This window comes from Oncorhynchus keta, chromosome 9 (assembly GCF_023373465.1).
Source record: "Oncorhynchus keta strain PuntledgeMale-10-30-2019 chromosome 9, Oket_V2, whole genome shotgun sequence".
Lineage (NCBI taxonomy): Eukaryota > Metazoa > Chordata > Actinopteri > Salmoniformes > Salmonidae > Oncorhynchus > Oncorhynchus keta.
The window spans coordinates 32,440,783-32,467,450 of NC_068429.1; the positions used below are offsets into that span (position 1 = coordinate 32,440,783).

Here is a 26,668-nt window from a genome sequence, read left to right on the forward strand (position 1 = left end):
AAAGCAAGACAGACTGACTTAGTAGCCAGTGTAAGTTTTCACACAACCAGCATGGCTACCACTACATTCTGCAGCGATACGCCATCCCATCTGGCTTCCGCTTAGTGGGACTATCATTTGTTTTTCAACAGGACAATCACCAAAAACACCTCCAGGCTGTGTAAGGGCTATTTGACCAAGAAGGAGAGTGATAGAGTGCTGCATCAGATGACCTGGCCAAAGCATGATGTTTCCACCCCCATGCTTCATAGTAGGTATGGTGTTCTTTGGATGCAACTCAGTATTCGTTGTCCTCCAAACACGACGAGTTGAGTTTTTACCAGAAAGTTCTATTTTGGTTTCATCTGACCATATGACATTCCCCCAATCTTCTTCTGGATCATCCAAATGCTCTCGAACAAACTTCAGATGGACCTGGACATGTACTGGCTTAAGCAGGGGGACACGTCTGGCACTGCAGGATTTGAGTCCCTGGCGGCGTAGTGTGTTACTGATGGTAGGCTTTGTTACTTTGGTCCCAGCTCTCTGCAGGTCATTCACTAGGTCCCCCCGTGTGGTTTTGGGACTTTTGCTCACCGTTCTTGTGATCATTTTGACCCCACGGGGTGAGATCTTGCGTGGAGCCCCAGATCGAGGGAGATTATCAGTGGTCTTTTATGTCTTCCATTTCCTAATAATTGCTCCCACAGTTGATTTCTTCAAATCAAGCTGCTTACCTATTGCAGATTCAGTCTTCCCAGCCTGGTGCAGGTCTACAATTTTGTTTCTGGTGTCCTTTGACAGCTCTTTGGTCTTGGCCATAGTGGAGTTTGGAGTGTGACTGTTTGAGGTTGTGGACAGGTGTCTTTTATACTGATAACAAGTTCAAACAGATGCCATTAATACAGGTAACGAGTGGAGGACAGAGAAGCCTCTTAAAGAAGAAGTTACAGGTCTGTGAGAGCCAGAGATCTTGCTTGTTTGTAGGTGACCAAATACTTATTTTCCACCATAATTTGCAAATAAATTCATAAAAAATCCTACAATGTGATTTTCTGGATTTTTTTTCTCATTTTGTCTGTCATAGTTGAAGTGTACCTATGATGAAAATTACAGGCCTCTCTCATCTTTTTAAGTGGGAGAACTTGCACAATTGGTGGCTGACTAAATACTTTTTTGCCCCACTGTATATATACAGTACTACCGTTCAAAAGTTAGGGTCACATAGAAATGTCCTTGTTTTTGAAGAAAAGCACATTTTTTGTCCAGAAACAAAGACCTTTCTTCTGAAACTTGTCAGTCTATTATTGTTCTGAGAAATTAAGGCTATTCCAGGTTAGAAATTGCCAAGAAACTGAAGATCTCATACAACGCTGCGTACTACTCCTTTCACAGAACAGCGCAAACTGGCCCTAACCAGAATAGAAAGAGGAGTGGGAGGCCCCGGTGCACAACTGAGCAAGAGGACAAGTACATTAGAGTGTCTAGTTTGAGAAACAGACGCCTCACAAGTCCTCAACTGGCGGCTTCATTAAATAGTACCCGCAAAACACCAGTCCCAACATCAACAGTGAAGAGGCGACTGGCCTTCTAGGCAGAGTTGCAAAGAAAAAGTAATATCTCAGACTGGCCAATACAATGAAAAGATTAAGATGGGCAAAAGAACACAGACACTGGACAGAGGAATTCTGCCTCGAAGTTCTACCTCCCTGATTTTATTATTAAATGACATCAAAAAGATTAAATCAGCTCTCTTGACTGTAATTGTGCAGTTCAGACGGCTTAGTGGGTTGTTGGAGCAAAGTGCTTTCAACACCAAAGTTATGGGTTAATTAATCAGTATGGATATAGAATATATAAAAATAACAAGGAAAGACTATGGATTATACTATATATGTAGACAGGAAGAAAGAAAACAGAGTTGAACAGCCTGCTCTCTGGTAAAAACACTGGGTCTGTAGGTGAGAGAGGTGGTGTAAATATTAAGCAACATATTGGTGGTACGTTAATCTAACCAGCATAAATTGTGTTCTTCACAGATCACATACTGAACTCCCTGACCAGTACTAGGACAGAGCACCACCAGACAGTTAAACAGATGGGATCTGTGGAGCACAGCACATCTCTTCTCTTGATCAGTAATTGTTAGGCACAGCCATGTTTCTCATCTGAGAGGGCAGACAGAACATTTAGTGCAGGAACACCCATATGCAGGGAACTACTACTTTAGCTGATGGCAGTTTCACTAGTTTTGTCACAAGAGCTGTGGAAAATGTTAATTATCCCTTAGAGTGATCACCAATATAAATGCAAAACCACTCTTGCGGACAAAAACCCAATCGAGAGGCAGAAAGCTACATTATCATACATTTTATAATCAACAGAGATGAAGGGGGCTGTAACACGGCCACTGAAGAGCCTCTATTTAGATTCTCATTCTATACCTTATACTCTATACATGTTGAATCAGTAGCCCCAAAATGGCTTCCATAGTCCTCACCTTTGTCAGCTACAGACAGTGTGCTGCTGAAGTATTGCTCTTCCAGTGTCCATGACATGTCGTTCATTTTGTTGGAGACCCCACATGATCCCAGGCAGTTCACCTTAATGGCTGGAATGGAAAGAAAGAAAAGAGTCAATCAACTGTATACAGTTTACTATATAGTTTACTAACTGAGTCCATAAGTCCTATCATCCATAACTCCCTAAAATGGTAGTTCTCACAATGTTTTTTTTAATCTAAGTAATGAGCTGGTATAGAAAAACAGAGCCCATAAATGGTATGGATGCTACAAACACCGAATACCAGAGTTTTCAATTAATGGTGTCTTTAAATATGTTTTTCTGTTGACTAGAAGCCCAATATTCAGAGAGAATTCCCTTTAGAGAGAATACCCTGAGTCCTGGTGTGTTCACTGTGTTGTATAAAAACAGCAGCACTCAACATTCAATAGTGATGGGTTGGTATAGTTATTTGAATCACAGACTGTATTAGCCTCGCCACTCCACCTGTTCGATGGGGCTATTGATTATGTTGCTGAGACGCTAATGCAATTCAAATCCAATAGCTAGCCTTTATGGGCCGAGCCAGCCAGCCTTGCCCCATCGGGACAGGCAGACTCTACAACTACGTCAAACTTCAGGTGAACCAGATGTTTTCTGGGTAATATTATCATTATATAACCTAGATATGTACCAGGAGATTAGATCATGTTTCATGATGCTGCATACATGCAGCCACTACTAATCTGATGTCCTGTGATAAGCTCATATCTCCTTCTTTGAGAATGAACCAGAGGGTTATTTTGATCAGACTGCACACAGCGGTCACAACACATATGACGTCCCACTGGGCACACACTGGTTAAATCAACGTTGTTTCCATGTCATTTCATTGAAATGACATAGAACCAATGTGAAAAAGACGTTGAATTGATGTCTGTGCTCAGTGCTCAGTGGGGTGATGTATGGAGAGGGTCTGTGTGGTTTAAAGGCCTTTGTGTTGAGTTGCATACCGTTGGAGAGAAAAACACAGCGAATGCCGCAGACTTATTAGCATCATAATGACCCGAGGCACACCACAGACCCTCACAAAGCATGATGCCTTACTTTGGTCATTAGTGGCGGCTGCTGCAGTTGGGCAAAGGGGCTCTATTCTCTCTTAGTCATAAATAATCTTACAAAACAGACTTGATTGTGTTGTGTAGTTATCAACAGATGGAGAGGGAGGAGGAAATAGGAGAAACAGTATCAGTGCTGCCAATATTCATGTGAAACTGGTGTCGAATGGACGCCATTTTGTGTTCAATGATGGTTAGAAAAAAACATATTGGAAAACAAAATGTATTGTTTAACTGCTGTTAAACCCATCATCAGCCTGCTGTGTTCAGCCATGTTTGAGTGTTGAGATGATTATGTAACAAGTTGGGTAAGCCTGGGAGATTTTCTGAAGCCCAATTCACCAAACACAACTATATCTATCTATCTATCTATCTATCTATCTATCTATCTATCTATCTATCTATCTATCTATCTATCTATCTATCTATCTATCTATCTATCTATCTATCGTCTGTCTCTCCTCCCCCCTTCCTTTCTCTAAGGAGGAACTGAAACCTTTTGATAATGTGCAGTTGAACACAATGTTCACACAAGGTCACTTTCCTCATCTCTTACAGAAACCTGCATCGCCATAGCATCATGTTCCCTCATGGCATCACATTGTCAGAAATTGAGGGAGGGAGAAAGAGGTCAGATTTAGAGAAGAGAGATCTGTGCAGGGGACGGAAGTGGTGGCATATGACACTGTGCAGTTATGTGACAGAGCGACCACAGGCTCACACCCACACCCATGCAGAAGCCTGTGTTGGCACCAGAGACACACACAAGTAGCAGATGGCTCCCCTCCACCGGCAGAGCTTTTCTGTTCTGCTCTGGGAGAACAACAGCAAAATTCACAGTGCACAGAAAAGACCAGCGCCCTTCAAACTAACGGCCCATGTGGGCATTAAAAAAACAATGCGATCTGTTTCTCAAGCTATCTGCCCCATTTAGCATAATGCACCTACACACGTCTTTCTTCACCCTCACCCCATTTGATATCAACACATTTGTTTAAGAAACTAGGCATTCTTATTTAACTAGGTGAGTCAGTTAAGAACAAGTTCTTACTTACAAAGATGGCCTACCCGAGCCAACGATGGGCCAATATTGTGCACCACCCTATGAAACTCCCAATCACAGATGGTTGTGATACAGCCTGGAATTGAACCAGGGTCTGTAGTGATGCCTCCAGCTTTGAGATGCTGTGCCCTCGACCACTGTGCCAATCGGGAGTATGTCACTACTTCACAGGAAAGGCATTCGAACAAAACATATATTTTTTTATCAAAATGCATTCTTGGGCAGAAATGCTTTCTAGAACATGTGAACTTTCATGTGCCTTAATAACAAACTTGTAAATACATATAACATTGTTAAATTAAGAGCCTGGTTGGTTTAGCCACAGAAAAGACAGTAACCTTCTCGCTAGCCATGATTGCCTGAGATAATGGATAGGCTGGACATGCTGAGAGATGAGTTCCGATTGGTCTGCCATGTAGCGCGCTTCTGTCTATAGCATGAGCTGCTCAGAATGTGTAGGTAATCGTTTCTACTGTGCCTTTTTTGAAAGATACCATGAAGAACTGCAAAAGTGTAGCTACAGCTCTTCAGCATCTGGAGGACGATCCTGCTATGCTGACTCTCTCTGACTGAAAATGAATCAGAAATCCCTGATATAGGTCAAAACATTTTCATTGAACCAGAAATTGGCATTGTACATCGTAGAGTCTTCTGAAACGGCGATCAACAGTGTGGTTGTCACGGAAGAACTTGACTGAGTTTTGAAATCACTGGAATGCCCAGTGGAAGCAGAGTGTGATAGGTAAGGAGATGATGAAAGCCATTTGCATTGCTAATTATAGCCTAATGTTAGCTAGCTAGCTAACATTGAACCTTGTTGCTTAGCTTTAGCTACCTGCAGATTCATGCATGGTGGCTAGCTATGACAATCAGTTTGTATTGCTAGTAGCATGGGTTGGGATTATTGGCACATTCAAAACAACTGGGAACTCTGGAACTTGGAAATCTCTGACCTCCGACTTCAGTGCGTTGACGACAACTGAGAACTTGGAAAAAAATAAGCTCCTACTGGGAAAAATCATTTTGAATAGTAGTCTAACTCAGAATTCAAACTCTGGAACTCAGGCCTCTTTCTAGAGCCCCAACTTTCCGACCTGAAAATCACTGACGTCATGATTTGACCTTGTCTTGAAAGCACCATTAGGTTCATTGTTTAGCTAGCTAGCTAGCAAGCTACATGTCTAAACAAAAGACTCTGCTTTGCCAGATGATTACATGATCCATCAAGTTAGCCATGTGTATCTGTGGGTGACTACGGTAATCTATTGTATTTCAAGAACATGTGTACATGTCTAGACAATACTGACCTCTCCACTTAGCTAGATGTGGCTGGGGGGTTGTAATATTTCTTTCACATGAACCATTCATTTTGACAAGTGTGTCTGGGTAAGAATCATCTAATAATTATAAAATATTTATACAATATTTATCTGGACACTGTCTATTTTTGATATTGCTACTATGCAAATAACCATTCCACTGTACTGTTTACACCTTCTGGGCCAGCAGGTGGCCTAGTGGTTAGAGTGTTGGGCTAGTAACTGAAAGGTTGCTGGATCAAATCCCCAAGCTGAAACTGTAAAATTATGTTGTTCTGTCCCTGAACAAGGCAGCCCGGTAGGCCATCATTCTAAATAAGAGTTTATTCTTAACTGATTTGCCTGGTTAAATATGAAATCCTGTGCATGTGCAACTTAGATTATATTTGATATAGTGTGTGTTTACCGGTAATGTGAAGGACAACATGACCTGCACCAAAGTCAGATTAGGATGTAGGCCAAGGACTAGATAAAGTGTATTTTTGTTACTACTTTCATCACTTTTAGTCTTGAAATCTTAGGTTATTTACTACACTACCTTACTCAGTTTAGCACATGGCCACACATGTGAATCCTTAAAGAGATGGGTGGGGCTAAGGCTTAAGAGGGTGTGAATAATGCTGAATTGGTGTAGACAAAGAAGATTTCTCCAGTAGGTTTACCAAAACATTTGAGGTCCATTTTCTCAAAAGTGGGGTTACAAGTTTATAAACTTTCAAAGCAGAATTACTTTTCAATTGTTCCTCAACTGCAGTGTATGATATACCGTTTTCTAGCTTTGAGTCTCTACTTTTATCCTATGTAAAAAATACAGTTTAAAATGTTGCTACATAGGACCGAATTGAGCCGGTCGGTCACATTTGTGAAGGGGAGGGGCATTAAATATGTGTACACTGTACACAAACATAACTAGCAGCAGCAGCTGGCCAGTATTTACAAACCCTTGTTGAGACAAATATAGTAAATGGCAGGAACAGGTTGGGTAATCACTCTTGACAGTAGAGTTAGCTAGCTAGCTTCTCTAATCTGCTATCCCCATCACCACAGCAGAAAGACTGGCAGGCAGTAGTTGGGTTGAATGGTGAATAACCCTGTGGTAAGAGAAGGGGCAGATTGGCAGAGAAGCTGGATGGCTGCAATGGATCGGTATTTCCAGTGCCACTCTGAAACAGATGGAGCTGTTGTGTGAGTCTGTCTGATGGCATCATGACACAGGAGAACAAGGCATTAAAGGCAGAGACCACAATATGTGTTAATATGTAGCAGATGCCGGCTGCCAAAATTCACACCAGGCAGGGTTGAAGCCTTCCTAACACTATTCCAACACCAAGTCAAGGGTACCTAAGACCAAGCTCTTAAAAACATGGGTTCATTTCCTTCTGGATCATTCAAGAGTAATAAAGCTTCCAACTCATCTTTGTTCATCTTCATCTTCAATACAAACTACAAAAGCCAGCTACTGTATTTGGACCTACACTAGGGCTGGGAATTGCCAGGGACCACACAATATGATATTATCACGATCCTATATGTATTGCGATTCAATACAGTAATTTTATTGCGATTCCATGTTACAAACATATTGCTCACCATATGTCTGCTGCAGAGGGACAAGAGAGAGGCACGAGAAAACAAGTTTTGATCAGTCATGGAAATAAAAGTACTGAAAACAAATTGGCTCCCTACTTAAAAAAAAAGTGGAGATCAAGCTATGAAGGAAAAATACTTAGTGCAGGTACAGCCAACAAGCGCAAAAATAATATTGTGATATTGTCAAAATGATACGATATATTGTCAAAAATAATATCACGATATGTAACTGTATAAAATGTTTTCCCCATCACTAACCTACACTGTAAAAGCATTGTTTTTACAGTAAATTACTAGAAGCCAGTTAGTTACCTGTAAGTTACTGTAAAAAGGTACAATATGTTACTGTAAATCCCTGAGAAGCTTTGGTTTAACAGTACATTACTGTTACAGTAAAGTGCTGTTAAACCAAAGTTTTGGGGGAATTGACAGTAGCATTTCAAGCATTAGAGCAAGTCAAGCTTTTGCCCTCAAAGGTTTGCAATGCCAGGAAGTTACACGTGTCTAATGAACAGTAACTCAGATAAGGCAGCTAGCTACGTGGCATACGTGGCATCATATGACTTCCTGTCATCAAATTACATTGAGTGACAGCATGTCTATTGTCCACAGAACTATATTCCTTCACACACCTACAAGCAGTGCCCACAGGGATCACTCACACATAGTAATGTGAACAAGAGTTTAGCATCTTTAAGTCATCTCTCACCAGACTACCCGTGAAGTATTACAAACTCTACATGTCAAACAACCACGAAGAATGATCATTGAATGCATTGTGTCTTTGTCGAGTGTCTGTGTTCACTCAAACACACTGGAGTCTTTCCAAGGCCTCTTCAGCCTTCCACGGTTCAATAAGTGTGTCAGGGAAACATGGCTGTAGGCGTGGAGAACACCAGCTTCTTTTATTACAGCTGATCCCAGAAGGATCAGACAGCATAGAATACTCCATCTCTACAATACTGGGACTATTAATATGATCAGGACCTTTGACACACAGTTTTACTATATCCACTCAGTCAAGAGCTTCAAATAGTTCGCATTGTCACTCTTTCTTTTTCTCACACTTCTTCCTGTAGGTTTGAAATACATTTTTTTGTCTATGTATGAAGGGCTTATTTATACCTGACATTCCAAGCTTTCTTCTCTTCCCACAGGATTGTCTATCTTTAGCAGACACTTTCACGGAAGCTGTTATGCAATTTTGCATTACTGTTTATAATGTGTCTGTGTTATTTCTAACTTAAGATACTATAGCCCCTGTGAATGGACATGGCTGTTTAAACATGTGCTTCATGTTATAGGCCTAGTTCATCTTTTGTTACATGCCTAGGAGGATAATCCAAACATCTTTAATGGGGGAAAAAACTCCTTGGTAACAGATAGAGGGTTGTCCCAGCCTTTACTGTGTAACCAATCAGGGCCATGATATAAAGAAATGCATTTACAGAACATGACTCCTAGTGACATCACTGCATGGCAGCAATGAGTCAGCATGTGAGCCAGGCAGTAGGAACTGGCAGGGAGGCAGATAGACAGACTAACCCTCTGATAACGATATTTCCTTGTTTACGTGCACCCTGAGTAGGGTTCTAACTGGTGGAGCTGAAAACAGAGGAGCTACAGCGGGTTTGTTTAATGTCCGGCTTTTAAGAGAACAATACAGACAGAGGTAGCTCTTTATCCCCCAGCCAAAAGAAGGAGCAGGCAGACAGCTGGACACATTGGCTAAGACAAGGGGAAGATTGTGCCTGTCCAGAGGCTGGGGTTTCATCACAACTGGGTCAGGAGTATTAATGAGCATAATAAGAAGGTCTGCTGAATCTGTTGGGAAACAAGGAAGAACATTCCATGGATGGTCTCAGAGGAACCTGACGTCAACAGTAGCATTAAACACCAGCACACAAGTGAATAGACACATGCACATAAATTCCTCTAAGATAAAGCACCCTTAGATAAAAAGGGTGGAAACTTTCACAGAGCCAAATCCATAGAACTCCCCTTAGCTACAGTGGTGTTTACCACACTCATAGTGGTGTTTGCTGTGCTCATAACAGTTTAACATACTACAGGACAGCTTCTGAAGCCCTGGTGAGATGACTTGAATGTTTGTATGCACAGCATATGTCACATGTAAAGGTACCACAAAGAAAACCTTGGTAGCCTCCAGTTTTAAATTAGGCCTATTAGCAGTGCAGAGACCCCCCATACTTACTGTAGGCATTCTCAACACATCTCATCCAGACACTACTTACTGTAGGCATTCTCAACACATCTCATCCAGACACTACTTACTGTAGGCATTCTCAACACATCTCATCCAGACACTACTTACTGTAGGCATTCTCAACACATCTCATCCAGACACTACTTACTGTAGGCATTCTCAACACATCTCATCCAGACACTACTTACTGTAGGCATTCTCAACACATCTCATCCAGTCACTACTTACTGTAGGCATTCTCAACACATCTCATCCAGACACTACTTACTGTAGGCATTCTCAACACATCTCATCCAGACACTCCAGTAATACAATGCCACACTCACTATCCCCATCAAATCTTAAAGCGCTGCAAACAAGTAGAGAGAATCTGGCTTTCCACTTAGTGCTCTCCCTCCTACTCCCTTTCACTGTCTCTCAGTAACACTCAAAGAGCACACAGACAGTTTATCTAATTATCTAGAAGTTAAAATGCCTGTAAGCGAGTTCTGCACCGACAGGACTGCAGAAATGTTGTTACAGCTAAGGTTCCACAAGACTTGGGGTAGTTTCTCTCAAAAGACAAGTCCAATCGTTAGGATTTGCATTTAAAGTTAAATTCCTCCTGGATAAGCCTTTGGTTAGAGTAACCAAGAGCATCTTTATTCAGCGTAATAGGTACTACCAGATGGATGATTGTGTCTTAAGGTATTTTGCATACACCATTTTCTACTAGTATAGTAGAGTGCGAATCATTATGCTTGCATTCAAAGAGTGTGTATGTGTGTGAATGCGTGTGTGCGTGCATGTTTAGTGTGCATAAGAGGCTTAGCCTGGGGGAGGTTATATAATGCTACATGTTTATCATTTTCTCTCTGCGTGCTCCCGCTGTAGCACCATACCCAGACCTAGACCCAGACCTAGACCCAGACCTAGACCCAGACCGAGACCCAGACCTAGACCCAGAGCTAGACCTAGACCGAGACCTAGACCCAGAGCTAGACCTAGACCCAGACCTATCCCCAGACCTAGACCCAGACCTGGCCGCAGACCTAGACCCAGACCTAGACCCAGAGCTAGACCTAGACCCAGACCTATACCCAGAGCTAGACCTAGACCCAGACCTAGCCCCAGACCTATCCCCAGACCTAGACCCAGACCTAGACCCAGAGCTAGACCTAGACCCAGACCTAGACCCAGACCTAGCCCCAGACCTAGCCCCAGACCTAGACCCAGACCTAGACCCAGACCTAGACCCAGACCTAGACCCAGACCTAGACCCAGACCTAGACCTAGACCCAGACCCAGACCAGGAGTCAGAGTTAGGAGTGAATCAAAAGAGAGAGCACTTACTGACCACTATAATCTCAACAGAGGGCTGTTTATGCTTAGTCATTATGAAAAGCTGCTTTGTCTGTCTTCTCCTTTGTCCAGTCAGTCTCACATCCACTAGTGCAGGACAGACAGATACAGTACATTACCATACGAGTTTGGCCTGAAGTTCCCCTAACATACATCCTCTGTCTGAACCACAGTCTCGCCCACAGAGCATCTCACCAAGTCACCACTACTGCCAGCACATACCATGTACCATAAACTCTTGACCTCCTTTTTAGACCATGTACATTTTACCATGTGTCTTGTTAATTTCCTCCAACCATCTTGCAGAGTTCAAATCATTTGTATTTTATTGAACCTTTATTTAAGTAGGGAGTCATGCTGAGACCACGTTCTCTTTTGCAGATGAGCCCACCATACACATCAGTAAACAACTATTATGCTATACATATCTATTAGAAAATACATTCAAATCAAAACACAATCACATGAAACAAACACATTCTTCAGTAAAAGGCCCTCTAACATCCCCCTAAATTTCCCTAGAGGCACCAACTCCACCAACTTTAAGGACGTTTGGAGATCATTCCTGATGAAAGGCGCAAAGAAACAAAATGCAGATTTACCTGACTCGGTGGCGATTGAAGGGATCTCCAGGGTTAGCCACCCCTGAGTCCGGGTCTGGTAACTTATACGTCTGAAGGTTAACAAAGAGGTAAGGTATGGCGGAAGTTTTTGCAAGAGGGCTTTATAGACAAAAAGAGCGCAATGCATCGATCTACAAGATTATAAGGAGGGCTGGCCTACTTTCTGGTACAAAATTAAATGATGTGTACTGAGCCTGTAATTACCCAAATTAGCTATGATAAACTCTGTTCAAAGGCTTCAATACAGTGGCAGCTGCATTCATATAGACTATATCGCCATAGTCAATATCTAGAATGAATGTTGACTGAATGATATCTTTTCTGCTATTTAACTAAAGACAGGACCTGTCCCTATAGAAGAAGCCTATTTTAATTCTTAATTTCTTAACCAACTCATCAACATGCCTTTTGAAAGATAGCGTTTCATCAATCCAGATGCACAAATATTTATGGGACATGATCAATGAGGGCACCGTCCATAGTACGTATGCATAAATCATGAGATACATTTTTACGTGATTTGGAAAATAACATGTACTTGGTTTTAACTGCATTAAGTACCAATTTCAACTAAACAAAGGTTTTCTGCAGGGCAATAAAGGACGATTGAAGCTCTGACAGAGCCTTTTCAGCTGTGGGGGCAATAGAATACACTACAGTGTCATCTGCATACAGGTATTTATTTTTTCACAGATGAACCAATATTGTTAATATAAATAGTGAAGATGTCCCGCATACTCATGTTCCCTTTCTCTGGCACTCGACGGTCTACTCACCACCGGACCTGGCAGCCCACATTACGCACATCTGCTCCCCATCGTTATGCACACCTGGACTTAATCATTAACTTGATTACTTCCCCTTTATTTAGCCCTCAGTAGCCTCAGTCTTCAGGCAGTATTGGTTTTGTTTACGTTCAGTACGCTACTCCTGTTTTGTTTATCTTCATGCTTCTTATTATTAAACTCACCTTCTGCATCTGCTTTTTGAATCTCTGTGTATACGATACAGAATACTGCCTGTCATCTACACCAACATCACGACCAGCTGGCTCTACTGGGTACGACCATGAAATAATTCCTCCATGTTCTCCACCGCCTCCAGACCACCAGCGAGGTTCTCCATACCTATGATGGAGGGCCTCCTATCGCATGTCGTTAACCACTTGAACCTATGGGGGCGCTGTGTCATTATTGGATAAAAAGACGTGCCCGTATTAAGCGCTGACGTCTCCAAAACTGCAAAGATATTATCTGTGAGTGCCCCAGAACTAATGCAACAGGCGAAACCAAGATGAAGTTTCATACAGGAAATGCTCCAGATTCTGAAGGCGCTGTGTTCCAATGTCTCCTTATATGGCTGTGAATGCGCCAGGAATGAGCCCGCGCTTTCTGTCTATTCCCCGAGGTGTCTGCAGCATTGTGACGTGTTTGTAGGCATATCATTGGAAGATTGACCATAAGAGACTACATTTACCTGGTGTCCCGCCCGGTGTCCTGTGTGCGTAATCTGTAGGTCCATGCGCGTTCCATTTCTTCAGAAGAGAAAGTAAAAATCCATCGTGGCAGTTATCGTCGATAGATATGTGAAAAACACCTTAAGGATTGATTCTAAACATCGGTTTGCCATGTTTCTGTCGATATTATGGAGTTAATTTGGGAAACAGTTCGCGTTTTAATGACTTATTATTATTATTTTTTCCTTACCCAAACGCGATGAACAAAACGGAGTGATTAGTCGACACAAATAATATTTTTTGTAAAAAACGGAACATTTGCTATCTAACAGAGTCTCCTCATTGAAAACATCTGAAGTTCTTCAAAGGTAAATTATTTTCTTTGAATGCTTTTATGGTTTTTGTGGAAAATGCTAACACTAAATGGTACTTTAGCCATCAATACTGTTACACAAATGCTTGTTTTGCAATGGTTGAGAAGCATATTTTGAAAATCTGAGATGACAGTGTTGTTAACAAAAGGCTAAGCTTGAGAGCAAATAGATTAATTTCATTTCATTTGCGATTTTCATGAATAGTTAACGTTGTGTTATGCTAATGAGCTTGCGGATAGATTTACACAATCCTGGATACAGGTTTTTTTTCGTAGCTAAACGTGACGCAGAAAACGGAGCGATTTGTCCTAAACAAATAATCTTTCAGGAAAAACTGAACATTTGCTATCTGAGAGTCTCCTCATTGAAAACATCTGAAGTTCTTCAAAGGTAAATGATTTTATTTGAATGCTTTTATAGTTTTTGTGGAAAATGTTGCATGCTGAATGCTAACGCTAAATGGTACGTTAGCCATCAATACTGTTACACAAATGCTTGTTTTGCAATGGTTGAGAAGCATATTTTGAAAATCTAAGATGACAGTCTTGTTAACAAAAGGCTAAGCTTGAGAGCAAATAGATTAATTTCATTTCATTTGCGATTTTCATGAATAGTTAACGTTGTGTTATGCTAATGAGCTTGCGGATAGATTTACACAATCCTGGATACAGGTTTTTTTCCGTAGCTAAACGTGACGCAGAAAACGGAGCGATTTGTCCTAAACAAATAATCTTTGAGGAAAAACTGAACATTTGCTATCTGAGAGTCTCCTCATTGAAAACATCTGAAGTTCTTCAAAGGTAAATGTTTTTATTTGAATGCTTTTCTGTTTTTTGTGTAAATGTTGCCTACTGAATGCTAACGCTAAATGCTACGCTAAATGCTACGTTAGCTATCAATACTGTTACACAAATGCTTGTTTTGCAATGGTTGAGAAGCATATTTTGAAAATCTGAGATGACAGTGTTGTTAACAAAAGGCTAAGCTTGAGAGCAAATAGATTAATTTCATTTCATTTGCGATTTTCATGAATAGTTAACATTGCGTTATGGTAATGAGCTTGCGGATAGATTTACACAATCCTGGATACAGGTTTTTTTCCGTAGCTAAACGTGACGCAGAAAACGGAGCGATTTGTCCTAAACAAATAATCTTTGAGGAAAAACTGAACATTTGCTATCTGAGAGTCTCCTCATTGAAAACATCTGAAGTTCTTCAAAGGTAAATGTTTTTATTTGAATGCTTTTCTGTTTTTTGTGTAAATGTTGCCTACTGAATGCTAACGCTAAATGCTACGCTAAATATCAATACTGTTACACAAATGCTTGTTTTGCAATGGTTGAGAAGCATATTTTGAAAATCTGAGATGACAGTGTTGTTAACAAAAGGCTAAGCTTGAGAGCAAATAGATTAATTTCATTTCATTTGCGATTTTCATGAATAGTTAACATTGCGTTATGGTAATGAGCTTGAGGCTGTAGTCACGATACTGGATCCGGGATGGCTCGACGCAAGAAGTTAACCATGCCCGACTGTCCCTTCTGGAGAAGTATGATGGTACTCCATCGAAATGCAATGGCTTCCTACTCCAGTGCTCCCTCTATTTCACCTATCAGACATGAGCCTCCACCACTGAGATGTCCAAGGTTGCCACGGTCATTTTCCTGCTGACCAGACGGGCATTGGAGTGGGCTAGGGTCATCTGGGACAGAGGAGAGGAGGAGCTGGGTTCCTATGAGAGGTTCATGGCTCTGTTCAGTGGGCCTTCAACCATCCTCCACAGGGCAGAGAGGGAGGTGAGCGACCAGCAGGGTGCCCAGACCGCTGCGGAGTACAACCTCACCTTTCGGACTGTGGCAGTGGATGGAATGTGCCGGCGCTCTGCACTCTATTCCACAGTGGACTGCGCGAGGAGGTCCAGATGGAGTTGGCATGTCGGGAAGACAACATATCCTTGGAAACTCTCATCGCGATGGACATCCGTCTGGATAGCCTTCTTCGGGAGCGCCAGTGTCCACCTCGTCACTCGTCTCCCTCCTTTGACTGTCCTGAGGAAGAGCCTGAACCCATGGAGGTAGGGGCCAAACTTCTCCGCAGCCGAGCGGCATCACCGGAGACAGCTGGGGCTCTGTCCCTATTTCAGCCAGGAGGGACACCAGCTTCAGCAGTGTCCAGTGTGTCCCAACCTGGGGTCCTCTAGAGCAGAGAGGTGGCCCCATGACCATCCATCTCCCATGGTAGGCATGAGTATTCTATTATCATCGTTTTCCACCAAACCTTTTCTGGTTCCCTGGCTGGCTGTCCCTCAAGTGTTGTCTCTACAGCTCTAGTGGACTCCGGTTCCGCTGGGAACTTCATCGACCAGGCCCTTGCCTCCTCCCTGAACTTACCGCCTGGGGACCAGAATTCCCGGAGGACCTGACCTGCTTTCCCACACCCACGTTTGTGGAGGGTCCTGTGAGTCCCCTCCAGTCTATCAATCTGTCCTCCCGAATTGTTGGCCCTGTGTGTTGGGACGTATATGTGAATATTTGCCAGGCTGTGGAGAGGGAACCCGCTCATGCTATCTGCCCTCCAGAGCGCATCTACGTCCCCACGGGGGTGAGAGATTGGCTGTTGACCTGGGCACAAACATCCCTCGCCGCTGGACACCCAGGTATCACCCGCACCATCCAATCCCTCTCCAACGAACAGGTGGAGAGGACCAACTAGGATCTGGGGAGGTTCCCAAGGAGTCACTGCCAGGCCCGGCAGGGGGAGTGGGCCAGGTTCCTTCCCTGGGTCGATTATGCCCAGAAATCACTTCGTCACTCCTCCACCGGACTTCCTTCAAGGGCGTCCTGGGATATCAGCCGGCCCTACTTCCATGGACTCTGAACCAGACGGGCCCTTGCAGTGGACGAGTGGTTACGACGCTCGTCCACTGCGGTGTTGGGAACGCCATTAAGGCCTGATTGGTGGATTGTTGCAGAGATGTCTGTCCTTCTGGAAGGTTCTCCACAGAGGAACTCTGGAGCTCTGTTAAAGTGACCATTGGGTTCTTGTTCATCTTCCTGACCAAGGCCCTTCTCCCCCGATTGCTCAGTTTGGCTGGGTGGCCAGCTTTAGGAAGAGTCTTGGTGGTTCAAAACTTCTTCCGTTTAAGAATGATGGAGGCTACTGTGTTCTGGGGGACCTTCAACGCTGCAGAAATGTTTTGGTATCTTTCCCTAAATCTGTGCCTTGACGCTCTACAGACACTTCCTTCGACTTCATGGCTTGGTTTTTGCTTTGACATGCACTGTCAAATGTGGGACCTTCTATAGACAGGTGTGTGCCTTTCCAAATCATGTCCAATCAATTGAATACCACAAAATCAGTGGATTTTCTTTTCAATCTTGGGCAAGGCGTCTAACACATCAGTACAAAGTTGTTGAAATGAGAGAGGGGCAAGCAGGCGACTGGCTGACCAGGGTCAATTAAACCATAATTTCTTTCAAATAAAAAGCTGAGATAAAATGCATATTAAAAGAATCACTTATCACATTTTTCTCAGTAATGATGCCAGAGTCTGACACAACTTGCTTAGCCAGAGAAGGAGAGGAATTTCCACGCTTCAGTGCATTAACTGTTTAACATCAGCCGAGTCTGAGAAAGAATTTAGAAAGTAGCTAGATTAGTTTTCTTGGTTGAAGAAGTGCATCTATTTCTCAATATCTGGAAAAGCTGCCAATCAGCTACAGAGTCAGTTTTTCTAGCCTTGGCCCAGGCCTGATTACTCATCATAACAACATCTGAAATTTCTATAGAGAACCAAGGATTTGTTCTATTTTATACTCTAAGGTACTTAAAGGGAGCGTGTTTGCCAGAGAGATAAAAATAGATGCTAATTCAGGGTCAGGCATGCAGCTGATAGAGAAGTCAGAGTAATACATATCATGAAGAAAAGCTTGTGGGGTGAAAATGTTTCTTCATAATTATATGAGAATCAGTGTTAATCTGTTTGGTATCCCTAATTGGACAGTGATCACTGAGATTATTAGCAAAGACACCACTGGAGAAATACTTATGGGCAGGGGTGAAAGTAGATTTATGTGCCTAAGTAGATATCTATGTGCCTAAAATACTACACTGAACAAAAATACAAACACAACATGTAAAGTGTTGGTCCCATGTTTCATGAGCTGAAATAATAAATCCCAGAAATGTTCCATTCACACAAAAAGCTTACATCTCTCAAATGTTGTGCACAAATTTGCTTACATCCCTATTAGTGAGCATAAATAATCCATCCACCTAACATGTGTGGCATATCAAGAAGCTGATTAAACAGCATGATCATTATACAGGTGCACCTTGTGCTGGGGAAAATAATACACCACTTTAAAATGTCAAATTTTGTCACACAACACATTGCCACAGATGTCTCAAGTTGACAGAGCCTGCAATTGGCATGTTGCCGGAAGGAATGTCCACCAGCGCTGTTGCCAGATAATTGAATGTTCATTTCTCTACCATAAACTGCCTCCAATGACCACGCATAACCATGCCTGCCAAGGACCTCCATATCCGGCTTCTTCACCTGTGGGATCGTCTGAGACCAGCCACCCGGACAGCTGATGACACTGAGGACTATTTCTGTCATTAAATAAAGCCCTTTTGTGGGGGAAAAAATACATATAATTGGCTGGGTCTGGCTCCCAAGTGGGTGGGCCTATGCCCTCTAAGTCCCACCTATGGCTGCACTCCTGGCCAGTTATGTGAAATCCATTGATTAGGGCCTTATGAATTGATTTAAATTGACTGATTTCCTTATATGAACTGTAACTCAGTCAAATCTTTTAAACTGTTTCAATTTGCTTTTATATTTTTGTTCAGTATAAATAAAGCCTTGATCACCAGAATAATGTCATATATTTATAGAATGATCAATGCATCATCAACAATCTAGTTGACATCGGTAAAGTTTTCCCTTTCATTTCTGCTTTTCTCACAGAGCGAGGATTTCCAAATGACATCATTTCCCATTCCGATCTTGTCTCATCGCTGCAACTCCCCCAACGGGCCCGGTAGAGGCAACGGTCGAGTCATGCGTCCTCTGAAACATGACATACAAAACCGCACCGCTTAACACCCACCGCTTAAGCGGGAAGCCAGCCAGACAAATGTGTCAGAGGAAACACTGATCAACTGATTACTGAAGTCAGCCTGCAAAGGGACCAGGGCGACTGATCCGTGTAAAGGAAAGAATGAATAGGGCCATGTATCGTGAGATTTTGAGTGAAAACCTCCTTCCATCAACAAGGGTATTGAAGATGAAACGTGGCTGAGTCTTTCAGCATGACAATGATCCCAAACACACCGCCCGGGCAACGAAGAAGTGGCTTCGTAAGAAGCATTTCAAGGTCCTGGAGTGGCCTAGCCAGTCTCCAGATCTCAACCCCATAGAAAATCTTTGGAGGGAGTTGAAAGTCCTTGTTGCCCAGCAACAGCCCCAAAACATCACTGATCTAGAGGAGATCTGCATGGAGGAATGGGCCAAAATACCAGCAACAGTGTGTGAAAACCTTGTGAAGACTTACAGAAAACGTTTGACCTCTGTCATTGCCAACAAAGGTTATATAACAAACTATTGAGATAAACTTTTGTTATTGACCAAATACTTATTTTCCACCATAATTTGCAAATAAATTCATAAAAAATCCTACAATGTGATTTTCTGGATTTTTTTTCTCATTTTGTCTGTCATAGTTGAAGTGTACCTATAATGTAAATTACAGGCCTCTCTCATCTTTTTAAGTGGGAGAACTTGCACAATTGGTGGCTTACTAAATACTTTTTTGCCCCACTGTATCTGCTCCGAATTAAGATTCAACGATGTCTACAGAAAGAATGGGGTGTCAGCTATGAAATGACACATTGACTTACTGAACTACAGTAAGTGAAATTAATTTACACCCAGTAATAGAATTGCGTTAATGAAATTTCATCACGGGTCCCTGATCTGATCGCTCTCATCCAACACTTCCCACACTGCCCCTACTCGGATGGTATCGCGCCGTCCCAACCTTCACTCTCTCTCCCCCGCTACTCTCTCCTCTTCCATCCTATCATCTCTTCCCTCTGCTCAAACCTTCTCCAACCTATCTCCTGATTCTGCCTCCTCAACCCTCCTCTCCTCCCTTTCTGCATCCTTTGACTCTCTATGTCCCCTATCCTCCAGGTCGGCTCGGTCCTCCCCTCCCGCTCCGTGGCTCGACGACTCATTGCGAGCTCACAGAACAGGGCTCCGGGCAGCCGAGCGGAAATGGAGGAAAACTCGCCTCCCTGCGGACCTGGCATCCTTTCATTCCCTCCTCTCTACATTTTCCTCCTCTGTCTCTGCTGCTAAAGCCACTTTCTACCACTCTAAATTCCAAGCATCTGCCTCTAACCCTAGGAAGCTCTTTGCCACCTTCTCCTCCCTCCTGAATCCTCCTCCCCCTCCCCCTCCTCCCTCTCTGCAGATGACTTCGTCAACTATTTTGAAAAGAAGGTCGACGACATCCGATCCTCGTTTGCTAAGTCAAACGACACCGCTGGTTCTGCTCACACTGCCCTACCCTGTGCTCTGACCTCTTTCTCCCCTCTCTCTCCAGATGAAATCTCGCGTCTTGTGACGGCCGGCCGCCCAACAACCTGCCCGCTTGACCCTATCCCCTCCTCTCTTCTCCTGACCATTTCCGGAGACCTTCTCCCTTACCTCACCTCGCTCATCAACTCATCCCTGACCGCTGGCTACGTCCCTTCCGTCTTCAAGAGAGTGAGAGTTGCACCCCTTCTGAAAAAACCTACACTCGATCCCTCCGATGTCAACAACTACAGACCAGTATCCCTTCTTTCTTTTCTCTCCAAAACTCTTGAACGTGCCGTCCTTGGCCAGCTCTCCCGCTATCTCTCTCAGAATGACCTTCTTGATCCAAATCAGTCAGGTTTCAAGACTAGTCATTCAACTGAGACTGCTCTTCTCTGTATCACGGAGGCGCTCCGCACTGCTAAAGCTAACTCTCTCCTCTGCTCTCATCCTTCTAGACCTATCGGCTGCCTTCGATACTGTGAACCATCAGATCCTCCTCTCCACCCTCTCCGAGTTGGGCATCTCCGGCGCGGCCCACTCTTGGATTGCGTCCTACCTGACAGGTCGCTCCTACCAGGTGGCGTGGCGAGAATCTGTCTCCTCACCACGCGCTCTCACCACTGGTGTCCCCCAGGGCTCTGTTCTAGGCCCTCTCCTATTCTCGCTATACACCAAGTCACTTGGCTCTGTCATAAGCTCACATGGTCTCTCCTATCATTGCTATGCAGACGACACACAATTAATCTTCTCCTTTCCCCCTTCTGATGACCAGGTGGCGAATCGCATCTCTGCATGTCTGGCAGACATATCAGTGTGGATGACGGATCACCACCTCAAGCTGAACCTCGGCAAGACAGAGCTGCTCTTCCTCCCGGGGAAGGACTGCCCGTTCCATGATCTCGCCATCACGGTTGACAACTCCATTGTGTCCTCCTCCCAGAGCGCGAAGAACCTTGGCGTGATCCTGGACAACACCCTGTCGTTCTCAACTAACATCAAGGCGGTGGCCCGTTCCTGTAGGTTCATGCTCTACAACATCCGCAGAGTACGACCCTGCCTCACACAGGAAGCGGCGCAGGTCCTAATCCAGGCACTTGTCATCTCCCGTCTGGATTACTGCAACTCGCTGTTGGCTGGGCTCCCTGCCTGTGTCATTAAACCCCTACAACTCATCCAGAACGCCGCAGCCCGTCTGGTGTTCAACCTTCCCAAGTTCTCTCACGTCACCCCACTCCTCCGCTCTCTCCACTGGCTTCCAGTTGAAGCTCGCATCCGTTACAAGACCATGGTGCTTGCCTACGGAGCTGTGAGGGGAACGGCACCTCAGTACCTCCAGGCTCTGATCAGGCCCTACACCCAAACAAGGGCACTGCGTTCATCCACCTCTGGCCTGCTCGCCTCCCTACCACTGAGGAAGTACAGTTCCCGCTCAGCCCAGTCAAAACTGTTCGCTGCTCTGGCCCCCCAATGGTGGAACAAACTCCCTCACGACGCCAGGACAGCGGAGTCAATCACCACCTTCCGGAGACACCTGAAACCCCACCTCTTTAAGGAATACCTAGGATAGGATAAAGTAATCCTTCTCACCCCCCCCCCTTAAAAGAGTTAGATGCACTATTGTAAAGTGGCTGTTCCACTGGATGTCATAAGGTGAATGCACCAATTTGTAAGTCGCTCTGGATAAGAGCGTCTGCTAAATGACTTAAATGTAATGTAATGTAAAATCTGTACAACACAGGAATGCATAATTATGGATATGAATGTCATTCTCTTCATGATGTTGTATCCTAAATAGGTACACAAAGGTATGTAATAGTCACCTTTGCATATTCGGGTATTATTCTACACACTGGCTATTATTTTAATGAGCTCTGCCCCCAAACAAGACCAGGCCAAATCTGAACCAATCATTGACATCAAAGTTCAGTACAGTACAGTCGAGTTTAGTACAGTAGAGTTCAGTACAGTACAATACATTATAGTGTACTCAACTCTAGTGTGCTCTACTGTGTAATGTACTGAACTCTACTCTACTGAACTACTGTGTACTTTACCTTTCTTTACTGCACTCTACTGTGCTGTGCTGTCCCAACTTGTGAACCCAACTGTGTTTGTGACTACTATCAAATCAAATGTATTTATATAGCCCTTCTTACATCAGCTGATATCTCAAAGTGCTCTACAGAAACCCAGCCTAAAACCCCAAACAGCAAGCAATGCTGGTGTAGAAGCACTATGATTTCCCATTATAGCCAATTTAATTGCAGTAGTTCCATTTTCAAGTTTTAATCACTTAATAATTGATTGACAAAATTGATACCAGTAAAAGCACTATAACTAATTGATAGGTCTACCTTTACTTGTTACTTCTGAGAAACATTCGTTATCCTCCCTCCTCACGAGGGAGAGAAATGTGAAAATATCTTAAAGATATGTGGGTTTTTGGTAACTGAATTTGAAGGCACAAGGCAACGTTTCTTAAACTTACAGAAGGCAGACAAATGTCTCCAAAACTAATATATAATAATAATAAATAATAATATATGCCATTTAGCAGACGCTTTTATCCAAAGCGACTTACAGTCATGTGTGCATACATTCTACGTATGGGTGGTCCCGGGAATCGAACCCACTACCCTGGCATTACAAGCGCCATGCTCTACCAACTGAGCTACAGAAGGACCACAACTAAATATAAGTGTTGATATTAGTTGGCCGGGGTATTTTTTTCTGCTAGATGGTTTCTAAGTTCCCTTTTCCATCTGTTTGACCAGAAATAAGGATTAATAAGAAATAAGGAAATAAGAAATAAGGATTTTTAGGATGTAATGGTTGGAAAATTTATATTTGCCTTCATTTCTCAAAAAATATGAACTCGTAGCTTTCATTTGACACCGAATTGTACACATGTTGGTGCTCATGGGTCCTTTTACATGGAAATGACTTGAGCTGGAGGATCTGCTGAATTAGTGTGGAAGGATTAGATTGTAATTTGTGGAAATCTGTGAAATCTATGCACATCAATGTGTTTCTATATTAAGGCCTGGTTTTAAAGACTCATTCAAGTCATTTGTTTAACTACTTCAGAGCATTTCATAGAATCCTGAGCAGTTCAAACACGGGTGAAATGAATGTTGCAACTCTTGCTTACCCTTGTGCCAAATAGGAAATCATAATCAGTTTGGGTCATTTTGTGATAAATCCTTAAATACTTTTTCCACTTGATCTGACACAGCAAACTAGGTCAAATAGAGAAATCTGTGACCTGATAAATGGATTTCCAACATGATTCCATTACCAAACAACTGAATACGAGTAGCATAAACTGTTGTGTGAGATGATGTAAACTAGAGGGAGATGGAGAAATTCCTGTGGCCAGAGGAGCCTTTGTTTTGAGAGGAGAGGGGAGGGGCAGAGTGAGAAAGGGCACCTGGAACCTAGACTATTACAGGTGGAGAGGCGAAGAAGGAGAGTAGAAACCCCCTCTCTCCAGTGGCCACTGATCTTAAGAGTTGCTGGCATGGTAACCAACACACACACACACACACACACACACACACACACACACACACACACACACACACACACACACACACACACACACACACACACACACACACACACACACACACAGGCCTTCTGACCTGTCTCAGGTAACAGAAGTTGTACACTCAGTAGACTTGTGTTGGGTAGTCAGCTCAGACCCATCAAACCTTCCATTTGGTTTCCAGCAGTAGAGAGTGGTACTGTGGAATGTGTGACATTCCAGAGGAGCTACCAGCCCCACACTACCCACAACAAAACCTCTCTAGTCTCCAGCCCACCACTACTGTCTCCAGGCTGTGTTCACTTGAACCCTGGCCTTTCAAGATAATCGTTCCAATGCTTGATCAATGTTTGCATCCTTGTCATCATGAGGGTTAAAGAAAACTAGTCAGTTAGAGGAAATCAGTTAGTTTCGTAAGCTTATACAGTACCAGTAAACGATAAAACAGCCAATCGCCTGTGACATTGTGTCACAACAGATAACAGCACACGCTAAATGGAAACTCTAGCTGGTGGGTAGATAATGACAATAAAAATATAATCTGTATCTCAAAGCAGGATACCAATGTTCCTGCCTCTTACACAATGCATCAGTGGTAGGTGGCTCATCCATCCCCACCCAGGAAGAGTCTGATCTTTAGACTAGCTACCTGTCTGCACTGATCTGTAACAATTGAACAAGTTAAAGCCACTCAATTGATGGGCATCAGCTTATTGCTTACACTTGTCAAGAAAGGAAATAAACTACAAACCCCTGTCTCCAGTGCAGCCAAGTAGACTAGCCAGGCAAATATAACTTTAGGGAACTAAGTCCTGTTGGCTGTCTGTTAGAGGAAGAGATTAAGGGAAGAGGAGAAAGGAAAGGAGCGTGGGGGTTGAGGAAGTGGTGGGCTTCCACCGAGGGCTTCTGATAGAGTAGAGGTTTATGAGGGAGTTGGGGTACGCAGGTCAGAAAAGGTCCAATCATATGTCTGAGCCAAAAGGGGAGGTAGTGGGTGGTGGCTGTTAATGCTGCCAGGACTGAGCAATTCAACAATATTGTATGAAGCTTTTTTAACCATTGTAAGTAATCCCATCAACGTCTGAGGCAAAGCAATACTTGGACCTTTTGCCTCATAAGTCGTACACATCTAGCTAATTAATCATCAACAATCTTCCCTCCACACTCCTTCAGGGCTATGATTAGGACTGTGACGTTCATAGAATGATCATAGGTTATTGGTTAGACAAATGACCGTGGTCACCGTTAAAATAGTTTGAATAGCATTTGTTTTTTTAAATACGTAAATTTTCCTATTGTCTCCGCTCATGACATAGGTTGCGTTCCCCTGCAAAGACGTTGCATGCATCAACCAATGGTTGCGTGCCACATCTTCGACTGTGCCGTTGGAAACCAGATTGCTATAACATAGGATGGTTAGCTTATAGGTAAAATACCTATCCAGGTGTTGTAAGATTTGGCAGGCGTCAGCAACGCCTGGGCAGAGGAATGGGCCCTGAATGTGCTGCTGCTGCAGGGAGGGGGCATTGCTACAACACCTTGCTTGTTTCAGCCAACAAAGTTTCATCACGTTGTAAAGACTCAACGGCACGAAAGCAAGGCTGTTTTTATTTATTTACAGTTATTGGAGGTTATTGTATTTTCATGATGGTCTTCATCCATAATCTTTGGTTACATGATTATACAGTAATTGTGCCAGACCTAGCTATGATTATATCATGATTTAGTTAAACTCCTCAGTCTAGACAGACCAGGGAGAAACTGAGACCCTGGCCCTGTGGGGAAGTCTTTCTTTGTGACTCACAACCATTTACAGCCAGGAATGCAGGGACAGGGAGTGTTTGCTGAAGTGGGTGTGAGACAGGAGTCATCAAGGTTAATGCTGGTTAGTGGTTACCTAGCCAACTCATCTTCACCAGGGAATGAACCATAAAAGTTCAAACTGATTACATGACCTTACCATCCCAACAACATGTGTTTGAAAGCCTTGTGTTTTGTGGGTCTTACAGGGCAAACTGAAACAAGCAATGTCAGTCATTACATTTTAATCACTTAGCAGACACTCTCTTCCAGAGTGAGTCCATACATCATACTGGTCCCCTGTGGGAATCAAAGCCACAATCCAGGCATTGCAAGCACCATGCGCTACCAACTGAGTTACACGGGACCACATGACATGGAAAGGTAAAGAGTGTTTTTAGTGAGGGCAGTGGTTTCTGGTACGGTTAATGAGTGTTGGGTTACTGTAAATGTTTGTCTGTTTCTGTTTGCACAAGCTCAACCGAGATCCATTATCAGCCAGCTACAAACAAACAGGCTGAATAGGTCCAAGACTGATTTCCCCACCTTGCTGTTTGCAGTATGCTTAGGCTTGTACAGTTAACCCAAACAGGCATTATTATTCTCTCCAGGAGAGTAACATTCCAGATGCTAGTAACTACTATAGGCCTGCACTGTTTTATTTCTGGTTTATCTATGTTGGCCCAGTTCCAAGAGGTTATTAGATAGACTGTAGAGCTGTTTTTACCTGAAATGTTAGGTTTCATTTCCTTCAAGCCTCACCTTTGGACACTTTCTTTTCCTTACTATGTATCTGTGTTTTAAGTATTACTCTCGCTAGAGCCCCACTACTAACATCACATTGAAAGTGCAGAAATCAGGCCTTGTCAGATGGATCAGCTGCAAGAGCCAATGATATATTCTGACAACAACCTGTTTTCTGTTAAAAGCAGGAGTATCAATACAGTGTTGTTACCTTACTGTATCAGATGTCTATATTCAGACTGGGGCCCACTATGCTGCTCACCCGGGGGAAGCTCCAGTCAACACAGAACAGCACAATGAATAGAATAGACACCCTGACTCTCACAGCCACCACGTCAGATCTATAAGGGAAGGACACACTCTTATTATAGACTCCGCGGGTTTCCCTGT

At 43.3% G+C, this 26,668-nt stretch overlaps 1 protein-coding gene across 2 annotated transcripts in view; it reads right to left on the reverse strand.

Annotated features, from left to right (window-relative positions):
* The window catches only part of LOC118387572 (arrestin domain-containing protein 1-like), a 43,863-nt gene that overhangs the window by 12,606 nt on the left and 4,589 nt on the right, over nt 1–26,668 (reverse strand). Inside the window, exons 1-2 of one of the 2 annotated variants that reach the window (XM_052525698.1) lie at nt 26,490–26,607; nt 2,480–2,590 (exon numbers count right to left, since the gene is read on the reverse strand). In XM_052525698.1, the coding sequence (XP_052381658.1) occupies nt 2,480–2,546 (67 nt within the window). In that variant the 5' untranslated portion in view covers nt 2,547–2,590; nt 26,490–26,607. Of the gene's footprint in view, nt 1–2,479; nt 2,591–26,489; nt 26,608–26,668 lie in introns of those variants that run through there. The other variant, XM_035776061.2, reaches the window with a different exon arrangement.